At 42.4% G+C, this 14,960-nt stretch overlaps 1 protein-coding gene across 2 annotated transcripts in view; it reads left to right on the top strand.

The window, feature by feature from the left end:
- NUBP2 (NUBP iron-sulfur cluster assembly factor 2, cytosolic) overlaps positions 1–14,960 on the top strand; it is a 131,389-nt gene that overhangs the window by 18,668 nt on the left and 97,761 nt on the right. For both annotated transcript variants that reach the window (XM_069210561.1, XM_069210562.1), the window contains exon 3: positions 14,343–14,541. In XM_069210561.1, the coding sequence (XP_069066662.1) occupies positions 14,343–14,541 (199 nt within the window). The remainder of the gene's footprint in view (positions 1–14,342; positions 14,542–14,960) is intronic.

Here is a 14,960-nt window from a genome sequence, read left to right as displayed (position 1 = left end):
CCACGAGGGTCGCAATGCTGGATGCAGCTCCAGGACAATGGGGGCCACCGGTTTAGCAGGTGCCGTTTGGGTGATGTTCCTGGATGCATCCGATTGCTCAAGTCAACCGAAGGCACTGCTTATGAACAGCCGTATGGGTGCAACAGTCAGTTTAGGGTGTCGCCAGGTAGGATCAGCCGAAAAGGACTAGGCCAGCAACATTTTTTAATCTTACCTTATAGCCATTGGGGTTGAAAACTTCAGCCCAGTAAGGAAGCAACACATTTTACTAAACAATTTAGGTACACATGGCAGGAACACTTTTGAAACACTTCCAGAACCGGAAATCATACAAGATGATGGGGATGAAGAAACAGATGAATACAAAATTACTTTATTAAAATTAGAAAATCAATTTGGGAACAAAATGAACATTATACTTGACCGTCATCAATTCTTCAGCCGTGTCCAGGGCAAACAAAGAAGTGTAACAAGTTATGTGGCAGTGCTTCGTGGGTTAAGCAAATTGTGTGAATTTGAAGAATTGAATGACTCCCTAATTAGAGATCAACTGGTGTGATGTACGAACAACTCCAAAAAAAACAAGAGAAATAATTACAAAAACAACCTAACCAACATGAAGCTATAGAAATTGCTATATCAATAAAACACACAGCTATATGTTTGAAGAAAATAACAACCACAACTGAATAAATCTCAGAAATAACAGAAGAAGAACAAAAAATCAATATATGTAAAATAAAAGTTAAGAATGATGCAAAAAAACGAACCCCGTCAAAGAAATGAGAATGAAAATAATAAACCAAAGTGTAATCGTTGTGGCAGCAGCAACCTTTTGGCTAATTACTCCAATTGTTAAGCCAAATCTGCCACTTGCAGGAAATGTAATAAGAAAGGCCACTTCACCAGAGTATGCGAAGTTGAATCTAGGAATGGGAAAGGAGAAGAAAGTAATATACCCAACGAAAGATCCCTGGTAGTGAAGAAAATAATTCTTTAGATAAAAGATGAAAGTCCCATATACCAAATAAGATACTCTGAGTGCAATGTGTATTTAGATGGTAAACCTGTAAACAATGTTTGCAGAAACATGTTCTCCATTTACTCTTCTCAACATATCGGACTTTAAATCTATGGTAACCAATGAAGATTTAGTTCTTCAAACCTGAAAGATATCACCTAGTGGTTATACTAAAGACCCTATTCCCCTCAAAGGCGTGGTTAAAACACATATGACCTTCAAAAATCATTCAACAGTTAGTAAAGTGTATGTAGTGGAGGAAGGTTCCAACCTCCTTGGATGGCAACATAAAAAAAAATGGGGGATAAAATCAGATCCCAGGAATCCACAGCAAGTGTTATCAGTAAACCAATCTATCACTAGTGACCATATATGTAACACATTTTCAGAAAAAAACTAGGAATCCTAAAACTATTCCAGCATAAAATCAAACTGAAAGCCAACTCAAAGCCTGTTGTGCACAAAGCAAGACCAATAACGCACTTGATGTGGGAACCCTTAAAAACGGAACCAGCCCGATTAAATAATTGCATGTCATACAACCTATAGACTGTTCTGATTGGTTAGCCCAAGTTGTGATAGCTAAAAAAAAAAAAAAAAGCACATGGTCTTATTAGGCTGTGCGTGGATTTAAGTGATCTTAACAATAATACATGGGTCGAAAGGCACCCTTTTGGCGGATCCATGTAATGCTAAGCACCATTTGAGAAGCTACATGTTTTACTGTCATCGACTTATCTATGGCTTATCACCAAGTAGAATTGCACCCCGCATCCAGATGGTTGACTGCATTTACCACACCGTTGGGCACATTTATGTTCTGCAGGATGCCGTTTGGTCTTGCATCGACAACTGCAGTTTTCCAAAAAATAATGCAGCAGATAGTGGAAGGAATACCTAAAACATTATGCTTCCAAAATTATGTCCTCGTGTATGGCAATACTATACAGGAACACAACAATTTGTTATATAGGATGCTTACCAAACTCAGAGAAGCAGACCTAACCTTAAAAAGGGTTGTGTCAAATTGGAGTTAGTGCTGTAGATTACTTAGGACACACCATATCCTAAAGATGGTTTTAAACCCAAAATATGCCTACTTGTGTCAGGAATAAGGCCATGCGCGGTCCAGGTCTTGCCGGAAACTCCGCTGCGCGACTCTGCGGCGCTTTATGCGCACCACTTGTCATCCCCTCTTGTTCCAAAGGTGGCCATCAGCATCGTCTGCCCTGTGGCAAAGCTCATAGAGCTGCAGGCTCAGGACATTGGTGGACAAGATGCACTTATCAGTGCTATTCCATGAAGGGACTACAATTCCCATGTATTTAGAGGCAGCAGCCATCTTGGGGTGTGGCAGGCCTATAAAGCCCAGCCACACCCAAGCACGTTGCTCACTATTTTGAAGACTTTGATGCAGCCAGTCCTCGTGGGGGTTTCTCTGAAGAAGAGCAGAGTTCCTGAATGGCAGAGTGTCATCCAACCGAAGTATCCTTGTTTCCACGGTGCATTAAAAAACGAGTAGGTCGTACTCGTAGCTGTAAGGCCTTGATAAATCCAAGTTTGGAGGAAGTCGTTACTTCCAAAAGGTAAAGCGCCCCTTAGCATAACAAGCAAAGTGTTTTCAGTTTCCAGAGTACAGTGGCCTTGGCGCAACAATCCAAGGCATTTCAGAGCACAGGTGTAAAGCGCTCTTTGCACTGCAATTCAAGCGTTTTAGTTCGTAGATGTAAAGCGCTCTAGGCACGGCAATTTAAGTGATTCAGTTCACAGATGTAAAGCGCTCTTGGCACGGCAATTCAAGCACTTCAGTTCACAGATGTAAAGCGCTCTTGGCATGGCAATTCAAGCGCTTCAGTTCACAGATGTCAATCGCTCTTGGCACGGCAATTCAAGCGCTTCAGTTCACAGATGTAAAGCGCTCTGGCGCGACAATTCAGGTGCTTCAGTTCTCAGATGTGGAGCGCTCTTGGCACAACAATCAAAGCGCTTCAATTCACAGGAGTAAAAGGGTCTTAGCACATTAAAGTGATTTAGGCCACTTGAGTAAAAGCATCCCCTTAGTATAATGAGTGAAAAATAAATCATAATTTTCATTGTTCTTTGAAAAGCTTAAGATGTGAAAAGCATATTTAATTGTTTGAGATTTTCCAGATCATAATCAAAGGTTTATGTTGTGAATGCAGAGATGTTACAGGATTGATATTCTGAGTGTAATCGTGGTCCAAAGCTCTTGCCATCTCTTGTTTCTGAGGTCGTAGTTTATTCTTGTTCCATGTTTCAAAGAAGGGGCTTTGCCCTCATTCAAAAGGGGTCTCCATCTGATGTCTCAGAGACGCATTCAGTCAAGAGTCTATTGATAATTTGCATTTCTATGAATTAGTAAATGCATATTTGTTCTAACCTTTTCTTTTCAGATCTCTCTCCCTGCTGTTCCCTACTCTAATTCCCTTGCCCCCGACTGGCATTACTGTGCTATAATAGCTTTCTGAGTTGGTGAAGCCGGAAGGTGGGCTTTTTGTTCAGCGACGTGCAGATCCAGAGGAAAGGACACTGGGACAACTTGAAGCAGTAAAGAAAGCTCATGCTCCAGAAACTAAAGATGAACTCCAATCCTTCTTAAGACTTGCAGAATATATGGCTAAATACGTCCAATATTTTGCGAGCCTAACAGATAACCCGAGAGAACTTTAAATAATTTTTTTTTTTTTTAAAAACACACCCAATACAGCTGGTTAGAGGAGCATCCAAATTCATTTGAAAAAATTTAAGGAAGTAGTACTTACAGATCCTTAGCTATGCAACCTCAATCCCAACGGAAAAATCATACATACCACTGATGCCAGTAACAAAGGAATAGGGGTCACTCTATCCCAAATAATTAATGGAAAAGAAAGGAATGTAGCATTACTCAGTAGTCAAAATAGAATGTCTAGCATGCTTGCGTGCAATCAAACACTTCAAAATCTTTTTGTGGGGTTGGCAATTCAAAATACGCATAGATTATAAACCCCCAACATATATGTTTTCATCCAAAGGTGCTTGTAAAAGTACACCCTGTGTGGCTAGATGGGTGTTAGGCTTGGAAAGTTTTTGCTTGAGTGTAGAATATGTTCCAGGAAACCTAAACAAGGCAGCTGACTTCCTATTCAGAGTTTCTTTGAATAAAGAAGAAGAATATGAAACCTCTGAATATCCTAGTCTGGAAATCAGTGCCTCAGCCATTAATACCAAAGAATTGAAACAATGTATTGCAAATGACGAAACTTCACAACAACTGAGAACCTACACAGTAGAAGGCTGGCCCAATTCTAGCAAAGATGTAAATGAAGAAATCCGTAAATTCTTGGAACTATGCCACAAAGGCAATGTTAATAAGGACCTGATAATGAGAAACAAATTAATATCTCCAGAAAAACTAAAAAAACAAAGTCAACGATCTAGTACATGAAGGCCAATTAAGGAGGAGTCTTATAAAACTAGACTTAAAGAACATTATTGTTTTCCCAACGTGGACTCCACGGTTGAGTCAAAAGTAAAAAAAAAATGGTATTATAAATGCACGAACATTGATAAATCCAAGACTATTCGCAGTGTTCCCATATCTCCTGTAACCGTTCCTGACAAACTATGGGAAAGCTTGCACTGGTTATAATTGGCCCCATAAACCATAAAGGTTTAATGAAGCAGTTTGCATTTGTGTTAGTTGATTACCAATCATATTGGGTAGGCACTAGAATGGTAAATCAAATCACTACAGAATCCTTCATAAACTTCTTAAGAGACACCTTCACTACTGAAGGCATACCATCCACAATCATTACTGACAACGGGGTACAATTTACTTCTTTGGCTATAACAGAATTCTTAACAAATTTTAACATCGCACATCAAAAAACTTCTCTATTCTGTCCCAGAGCCAATGGCATGGATAGTTTAGACATTGATTGTTGATGTGCTCCACTGAATTGTTTGTTCATTATTAAAACGGGTCTACTATTGTAAACCCGGAAGTACAGGGAGTGCAGAATTATTAGGCAAATGAGTATTTTGACCACATCATCCTCTTTATGCATGTTGTCTTACTCCAAGCTGTATAGGCTCGAAAGCCTACTACCAATTAAGCATATTAGGTGATGTGCATCTCTGTAATGAGAAGGGGTGTGGTCTAATGACATCAACACCCTATATCAGGTGTGCATAATTATTAGGCAACTTCCTTTCCTTTGGCAAAATGGGTCAAAAGAAGGACTTGACAGGCTCAGAAAAGTCAAAAATAGTGAGATATCTTGCAGAGGGATGCAGCACTCTTAAAATTGCAAAGCTTCTGAAGCGTGATCATCGAACAATCAAGCGTTTCATTCAAAATAGTCAACAGGGTCGCAAGAAGCGTGTGGAAAAACCAAGGCGCAAAATAACTGCCCATGAACTGAGAAAAGTCAAGCGTGCAGCTGCCACGATGCCACTTGCCACCAGTTTGGCCATATTTCAGAGCTGCAACATCACTGGAGTGCCCAAAAGCACAAGGTGTGCAATATTCAGAGACATGGCCAAGGTAAGAAAGGCTGAAAGACGACCACCACTGAACAAGACACACAAGCTGAAACGTCAAGACTGGGCCAAGAAATATCTCAAGACTGATTTTCTAAGGTTTTATGGACTGATGAAATGAGAGTGAGTCTTGATGGGCCAGATGGATGGGCCCGTGGCTGGATTGGTAAAGGGCAGAGAGCTCCAGTCCGACTCAGACGCCAGCAAGGTGGAGGTGGAGTACTGGTTTGGGCTGGTATCATCAAAGATGAGCTTGTGGGGCCTTTTCGGGTTGAGGATGGAGTCAAGCTCAACTCCCAGTCCTACTGCCAGTTCCTGGAAGACACCTTCTTCAAGCAGTGGTACAGGAAGAAGTCTGCATCCTTCAAGAAAAACATGATTTTCATGCAGGACAATGCTCCATCACACGCGTCCAAGTACTCCACAGCGTGGCTGGCAAGAAAGGGTATAAAAGAAGGAAATCTAATGACATGGCCTCCTTGTTCACCTGATCTGAACCCCATTGAGAACCTGTGGTCCATCATCAAATGTGAGATTTACAAGGAGGGAAAACAGTACACCTCTCTGAACAGTGTCTGGGAGGCTGTGGTTGCTGCTGCACGCAATGTTGATGGTGAACAGATCAAAACACTGACAGAATCTATGGATGGCAGGCTTTTGAGTGTCCTTGCAAAGAAAGGTGGCTATATTGGTCACTGATTTGTTTTTGTTTTGTTTTTGAATGTCAGAAATGTATATTTGTGAATGTTGAGATGTTATATTGGTTTCACTGGTAATAATAAATAATTGAAATGGGTATATATTTGTTTTTTGTAAAGTTGCCTAATAATTATGCACAGTAATAGTCACCTGCACACACAGATATCCCCCTAACAAAGCTAAAACTAAAAACAAACTAAAAACTACTTCCAAAAATATTCAGCTTTGATATTAATGAGTTTTTTGGGTTCATTGAGAACATGGTTGTTGTTCAATAATAAAATTAATCCTCAAAAATACAACTTGCCTAATAATTCTGCACTCCCTGTACATATCAAGGCAACGATGTGTGTCAGTGTATGAGCACTCAAAAGTTTTTTCCTATATGTTTAGAATGTGCATTTATTACAAGTTATGAGTTGCCTTTTGTTGTTGATGGAATCCAAGGAGGATCCTGCTTCCTCTAATGACAGAACCATCAAAGCCTCAGTGAGCAAACCGAAGGAGCATACATGATCTAAAGCCCCAGCTTCTGCTAAGGAAGTAGCATCCTCTGCAGTGCCCGCAGTCATTGAGACTAATAAAAACATAATAGAAGTTGTGGCATCCACATCCACGTGGATGGCTCATAAAAGGCATCTTGAAGCAACCATAATCTCATAGGACAGCTCCAGAAACTAACACTCAGCCTGAACATCACAATATCCATGTCCATAGATAGTACCAGTTGCTGTGCAGGATACACATCCATTGCACTCTTGAAAGGGCATGAAGGCAGCGGAACATAGACTGCACGCAGTAGAACCACACTGGTAGAAAAGGCAAAGACCAGTTGTTGTTTAGCTCCTCCAACAAAGATACTTCAAAGTGTTGTATCATACGTTCATGACTCAGCTGGGCATTTGGTAGTTCCACCAGCATTCTGCTTTGAAATGGAACATACTAGATGGAGGAAAAATAATAGTAAAATATCGCCAATCAAATGCCAATACAAGCGGTATGCCCCCCAAAACACTCAAATACTGCGAGTGTATAAAGGATGGAATTACTCTGAACAGTCTGGAGTGTGCTGACAAAACCAGACCCAGTTGCTTTAAAAAGTGCACAACACCGGCGGTGTTGGAAGCATTAAACATGTGTCTCGCAAGTTCACAAAAGTGCCTTGAAAAGTTGGTATTTAAAAGCGACTGTATCTCGGCGGATGGCCTCGTCACTTGTGATTCAAATGTTTCATGGCCAGATGTAAGCACCACATGTTCTTGAAACAATAGTGCTTTTATTTGGCTCAGCTTGTTGAAGTTAACATTAAAGGTAGGAATGGAAGGCCACAAACTCTCTACCTTAATCTCCTGTGTGGGGGAAATGATGTGATGGATGTGTACTGACGTGAATGTTGATGGGAGAAGACAGAAAGACAGAAGGTGTCTTCATCAAAAAGATGGCCGCACTCTAACTTTCCTTTCCGATCCTTGCTGTAGTTTGTAGAGGGGAAGAGAGGAGATACATTGTTGTCCACCTCCCCAATCCACTCTAGTCTTTCTGCAAACTCAAATATTAGTGTGGCTTTTACTGATCATGCGGCTATTCAGGAATACAGAGGAGTTAAAATGTATCATCTCCCATGTGCTCTAGTACTATCCGTTTCTATATTGCTTCAGCGGGCAGCACTAGGCACATTTTGCATAAAGTTCTTCTATTGTATTTTAGAAGTTTATGAAGGGTTAGGATTTGAAAATTAAACTGGCGTTGAAATAGATTTTTTCAGATATGTAAAATGATGTTCAATATATACAATATTCATGTTGCAGTACATCATGCTCTCTGTGGATTCTCAACATAACACAATCTAAACCAGGGGACTCCAACCTTTTCTGTGACAAAAGCTACTTATGTTCAGTGAAAATCACTCAGAGCCACTGATATTAGTGATGTAGTAGTGACCGCACCATCCAAGATTGCCAACAGTGATCACCACATTACATTAGGCAGGATTGCCAGCAGTTGTATATCTAAATGGGTAAATTGCATAACAGCCATACCTGCAATGCTTCTTCCATCAAGGTAATATTGTGAGTAATAAGTTTTTCCAACTGAAATATTAACTTTAAATAAATGTTAAATATTGAACCATTCTTCTCCAAACAACACCTTAAGATTACTGGAAATACACTTTTTTTGTTTTGCATGTATGCTTTTTAATTTTTGTATACAAATGAGTAGGAAAAAGACTGCCATTTATGACAATGTTTTCATCTGTAACCTTTTGTCATGATTGCCTATTTACAAAAGCAACATATCATTACGTCTGCTAGACCCTTCTCGGTGTGGTATTTGTGGATACCTGTGCTAGCGTATGATTTAGAGGGTATTCTTCAAAATGTCTTCTTATGCACTGACTTACATTTGAAAACACACATGCAGCGAAATCCAATAACAAATGTTCTACTATTCTATGCTCCCACAAGTCTTCTGATTGAAATGGTACCTCACTTGTGTGGGTAGGCCCATTTCCTGTGACAGGAAATAATCCAAAACTCAACATGGACACATCACGTTTTTTCACTGAAAACTGACACTTTTTTCCAATGCGGGTAGCTCTAGATTTTGGACCGTAGCTGAGCTGGCACCTATAGAAACGTAGCAGACTTGTACATTTTTAAAAACTAGACACATAAGGATATCCAGGGTGGGGTGGCTTGTGTGGCTTTCATCGTGTTTAAAAAATATATATATATATTCAGAACCCTTGCAAACCTCAACCTTGACTAAAAAATACAGAAACGGCAATGGATCAAACCAAGGTCAATGGGAGTTTGCTGCGGAGGGATCTCCTTGACCTTGCTTTGACCCCCTCCAGGAGCAGGCATGAGACCCAGCCACACAAGTGGGGCTGTGTTTTTATCGGCACAAGTAGGGTACTGCAGAGTGATAAAAATTTAGTGGATTCCTGCAGACTTTGGAAGTTTCCAACACAGAAATGGAAAGGAAAATGTGTGATTTTAGGCAGAGTTTGAGGTTTGCAGAGCTTTGTGGTAAGAACACATCATTGGGATCCATGCAAGGTTCACCACCCTGGACTCTCCTAATTGTCTAGTTTTCAAAAGCATCTGTGGTTTGCATGCGTGGTGTCAGACCAAGGCCCCAAATACAGCAGCTACCCCTATTGCGTATGCCTCATCGTAGCCGTTTAGTGCCTTTTTTTGTCTTCTCTTGGCTCACCCACGCAAGTGGGGAACCGTTCTTATTGGAAGACATGTGGGAACTCAGGGTGGTAGGAAACCTGTGGCTCCCCACGGATTCCAGGTCTTTCCATCAGAAAAATGTGAGTAAATTATGTGTTTCTTACCTAAGTTTGATGTTGGCAAGGGCTCTGGGTAAAATTACCTGGTGAGAATCACCCCTGGACTCCCCTGGTTGTCAGGTTTTCAAAAATGTGCAGGTTTGCCTAAGTGCTGACTGAGCTGGGGCCCAAAATCCACAGATACCCACCATGTAAAAGAGATACATTTTCACTGCATAAATATGATGGGTCTATGTTGTGTTTTTAGCATTTTCCAGTTGAGTGCTAGGCCATCCACACAAATTATGTTTAGTTTTTATGTGGAGACACATGGAAACACTGGTTGGTTGTCAATTTATGGATCTCAATAGGTTACAGAAATTAACAACTCAAAGGGCCTCATTATCACCCTGGCAGCCATACCGCCGGCCCCTCCACTATTCCGCCAGGCTTTTGCCTGGCGGTCATAATCCTCATAATCCTAAATTTTTACCACTCTGCAGTACCCTACTTGTGGCGATAAAAACACAGCCCCACTTGTGTGGCTGGGTCTCATGCCTGCTACTGCAAGCACCGCTGCCCTGGGGATTATGAGTCCCCGACCGCCAGCCTGGCCACGGCGGTAAACACTGCCATGGAAAGGCTGTCGGTAGGGGGGACTTGGGGTGCCCCTGGAGGCCCCTGCACTGCCCATGCGCTTGGCATGGGCAGTGCAGGGGCCCCCAAACATAGCCCCGTCGCACATTTCACTGCCTGAATTTCAGGCAGTGAAATGTGTGACGGGTGCTACTGCACCTGCTGCACATCAGCATTGCCGCCGGCTCTATTACGAGCCGGCAGCAATGTTGATGTGACTTTTCTGCTGGCCCAGCGGAAAAGTCGTAATCGAGAGCCAGAAATAAAGCCAGCACTGAAAAGACCTCAAAGGTTGTAATGAGGGCCAAAATGTTCATAAATGAGAAATGTTAGCCCTGTACCCACTTTCAAGTTTTATAGGATATTATGGGAAAGTAAACCGAGTCAATGCAAGTTAGAGCATGCGGAACACCTCTGGGTGCTTAGATTTAGAAAAAAGAGGGATTTCTTTGTAAAGGTCATATTTACATTTTGGCTGACAAGAAGACTCTGTCGCCCAGGCGGAGGATTTAGGGGGTCATTCAGACCCTGGCGGCCGGTGACCGCCAGGGTCACCGACCACGGGAGCACCGCCAACAGGCTGGCGGTGCTCCCAAGGGCATTCTGACCGCGGCGGTTCAGCCGCGGCCAGAAAGGGTAAACCGGCGGTCTCCCGCCGGTTTACCACTGCCCTACAGAATCCTCCATGGCGGCGGAGCGTGATTCTGACACCCCCTACCGCCATCCTGTTCCTGACGGGTCTCCCGCCAGGAACAGGATGGCGGTAGGGGGTGCCGCGGGGCCCCTGGTGGCCCCTGCAGTGCCCATGCCAATGGCATGGGCACTGCAGGGGCCCCCGTAAGAGGGCCCCACAAAGTATTTCAGTGTCTGCAATGCAGACACTGAAATACGCGACGGGTGCCACTGCACCCGTCGCACCCCTGCAACTCCGCCGGCTCCATTCGGAGCCGGCATCCTCGTTGCAGGGGCATTTCCGCTGGGCCGGCGGGCGCTCTTTTGGAGAGCGCCCGCCGGCCCAGCGGAAATGTAAGAATGGCCGCCGCGGTCTTTTGACCGCGGTGCGGTCATTTGTCGGCGGGACTTTGGCGGGCGGCCTCCGCCGCCCGCCAAAGTCGGAATCAGGCCCTTAATGTCTGTTTAATGTCTGCTATGCTGAGACTACTCTGCCCGCCAAATTTAGAAATGACCGATAAGCTGATGGTCAATTAAATTTTTTGACAGGAGTTGCTGTCACAATGGTTCCCATCAATGCCTGTTTACATTTGACGCTGTACCCGATCAAAATCACAGAACTGTCCATCAATTTTAGTTTTTTAGTTTTTGAAAACCAGAATCTCAAAGCTGGTTTGGGGTAAAAAAGTCCCTCTCACTATGGCAGTTATCTCACATGACAAGGGGGGCATTATTCAGTTTTAACTGCCCCTTACCACCATGGTTTTCCAGGCAGTGTCGGGCAGTGAAACCTGACCTGTATGTCTTCACGTCTAAGTTATGAGGGCAGACATAGAGATTGTACACAGATGGCCTTTTCATCAGTGAGACAGGGTAGGGGTGCAACAACGCCATAGATGGAGTAGTCTTCCCCATGATTACGCCAGTGATCCATCCACTTATATATATTTTTGGCTGCCAGACCATTATCTTCAAGGTAAGGCTATTCTGACTCCATTGCGATGGAGTATCCTTAGCGCCACAGATATAAATCTGGTACTAATAAGTCACCACTTATACTGGTTGGTTTTAGCATTTCCAGAAATGCTTCCTTCAAAGCACAAATACTTATCAAAGTATCTGAATATTGAAACCAAGACTACTGAAGGTGAGCCATAAAGCCATAAAGCCATCAAGACCCCAACCACTTTATGGTCCATTTACAGGCTATCCACACACCACACACAAGACTTTCATACCTTCGCCCACAAGCCCAGTCCAACAGATCAGTGCACTCTCATCAACAAACTGCTGCCATTCAAGGCCCCATCACATTCATATGCCATAGGACGGAATCCCCATTCAATACAGCCTCTCAACTAGTGATCAACCAAATTTCATACAAACACACCTCAAAGAAACCTCTATAAACAAATATGCCAAGACAAGTTGACAGTTGGTGCGTCCACAGCCTTCACAAATAAACAGTTTGAGTACATTATTGCCACCTGTCAAGTAACCATCTCCATTCTGTACAATATTGAAAGCATGACTAAGAACCTTTACTAATAGCATCCTTGACAGCCACATGTGGTTTGGGAAGACATGTCTTATATGCATCTTTAGCGCACTCACTAAGGTAAATCCAACTCATTCCATTTTGTGGGTGTAAGTCGTGGACGTCTGAGAATGCCTTCTGAGGCCTACATTGATCAACTGAGTGTGCATATCTACCTTTGAAACTAAGGCATATAGGCTCGGGAATACTGCATAAGTTCCCTGAAGAGCACATCATAAACTACGAAGAAAGTTAGTTTTTGACACACAGGGTAGTCAATGTGTAAGTAGCATACGTCATGACCACGGTTAAGTGCAGTGCTATGATTATAATACATTTGCCATACACTAAACTGGACATATACTAAGTTCTGATGAACATGGCAAGCAAGACAAACAGTTTACTTATATGTGCAGAGTTGGGTACAGAGTGCTCTATCCCCCAAGTGGATATCCTGTCAGCAGCACAAGAGCAGTCAAGACTGATCCATAGATTAGCCTAATCGAAGAGCCCAGTGTTGAGCTTCGTGTGGAATGCACTAATTTTAGAGACTGCGCATATGTGTAGAGGCAGGTAATTCCTCCCGTTTGGAGCCAATTAGGAGAAGTCACTTCTCTTTGTTCCGGTCCAGCATATGCATTGAATGTGCACAAGTTTGTCAGAGCAAATGTGTCTGGAGGCTTCCTGAAATCTGAGGCAGTATTAAGATATGATGACTAGTGCTGTATGAGGCTTTGAATGTCTTTCAGGAGTTTGAAAAGAGCTGTGAATAAGGAGTCATCGAAGCTGTTTGAGGTACTGTGTGTGTGCATGTTGGGATGTTGAGAGAGGAGGCTGCCTGCTGTGTTCTGTATGATTTTGGAGCCATCTTCTTAGTGTGCTTATAATGATGGAGTAATTCAGAATCGGGTTAAGTGTAGCACCAGTGGATTTGAATCCCTTAGGTGAATGATGGCATGTACTACCTTTATCAAAGTCCTGTCTTATCCTGTATATTCCCCAAGTGAACCTACACTAGCGCCTTCCATCGCTAGCTACTTGAAGCTCAAGAAAACATCTCTTTCATACGTCTTCAGCACACTCACTTTGCTATACCCAACTTCTTCAAGTTTGTGGATGCATGTTGGGGGTGTCCGTGGATTATTCTGAGGCTTACATTCCTTGAATCTGAGTAAGCAACTAATGCAAACATGCTGGAGAATACTGCCTAAGTTTCCTGAAATTATAAGCCAAACAAATGTCCTGTGGGGCTCGTTCACCGACACTTCTGCTTTGAAAGTGTGAAAACTCAGTAGCTTGTCTCATAACAAAGGCCCCCAGGTTTTTGTTTTTACTGATTTATACAAATAAATACAGGCACGAAGCAATGTGTTTCCTGTCTGTATTTATTTCTAAAAGCAGAAAAATACAGAAAGTTGTATTTTATGTGGGTTACTCTCCAAGCTGTCCTTCACAAATTCCAGGCCCACAGATTAACAGATAGACATCACATGAACAGTTAAAAAAAAAAACACCAAATTTGCGTCTTTTTTTCCCCAACATCCTGAGGATTCTAAAGGTTCCCAGGGTTTGTGGATTCCTCAAGAGGGGATCAAGAAAATACACAAAATATACCTATAGTTAGATTTATTTATTTTTTTAAAAGGGGAAAACTGCTCCAGTTAAAACTATACATGATGTAGCATCACATAGTATTAATGCTGTGTTTCAGTTTTGCGACATATAATATATTGGATAATTACAAACAACTGTTTATAGTTCCCTCTTAGCAATCAACATTGTTGGCCCAATATAACATTTCAATTTTGATTTCATATAAATATTCCTGCTTGTTTACAAAAGTATTATGTCTGCCCTACAGTGGTTAGTACTACTGCTTTCCTCTGGTAGTGGTAAAGGCCCCTTCTCGCACCAAATTCAGCTTGTTCTCTCACATATTTTACTCGTAGGTGGGGATCCTGGATGTTGACCTTTGTGGTCCCAGCATACCTCGGATGCTGAGTGCTCAGGATAAAGATGTGCACCAGTGTGACAGCGGATGGGTGCCAGTATTTGTGGATCAGGAAAAGAGCATCTCACTTATGTCCATTGGCTTTCTGTTGGAGAAACCAGATGATGCTGTGGTGTGGAGGGGGCCTAAGAAAAATGGTAAGGGGCTTGGGTTTCTTAGTGTTTATGAGTGAGAAAGGAACACAGTGACACAGTACTACGCCACATTCATCATATTGTAATGTTGCACTTTCTCTCAAACACAAATTTCAGTTAACTTTCTTCTCCTAGTTCCATTTGTACCTTCTAATGTAACTTTTAGGAAGCACATATAAATTGTGCACGTGCCTTAATGTCAGGACCCAAGTACCATCTGATTGGTGCATGCAAAGAAATAATGTAAAGATTAAATGTGTGCCTTATTTTGTAGATGTATAACTAAATTATTATTTTTCTTACTTCCGTACCTTGAGTCTTCACCAAGGTGAGGGCAGTGGTTGCGGCACATCTCAGATGGTGGGGAATACCAGTGTTCCCTTACCTGGATGATTGATTGCTCCAAGCTATTTCTCCGGAGT

The sequence above is a fragment of the Pleurodeles waltl genome, chromosome 10 (assembly GCF_031143425.1).
Source record: "Pleurodeles waltl isolate 20211129_DDA chromosome 10, aPleWal1.hap1.20221129, whole genome shotgun sequence".
In the NCBI taxonomy this organism is placed as follows: Eukaryota; Metazoa; Chordata; class Amphibia; order Caudata; family Salamandridae; genus Pleurodeles; species Pleurodeles waltl.
The sequence above is the reverse complement of the archived record's forward strand: the minus strand, read 5'-3'. Positions and strand labels throughout refer to the sequence as shown.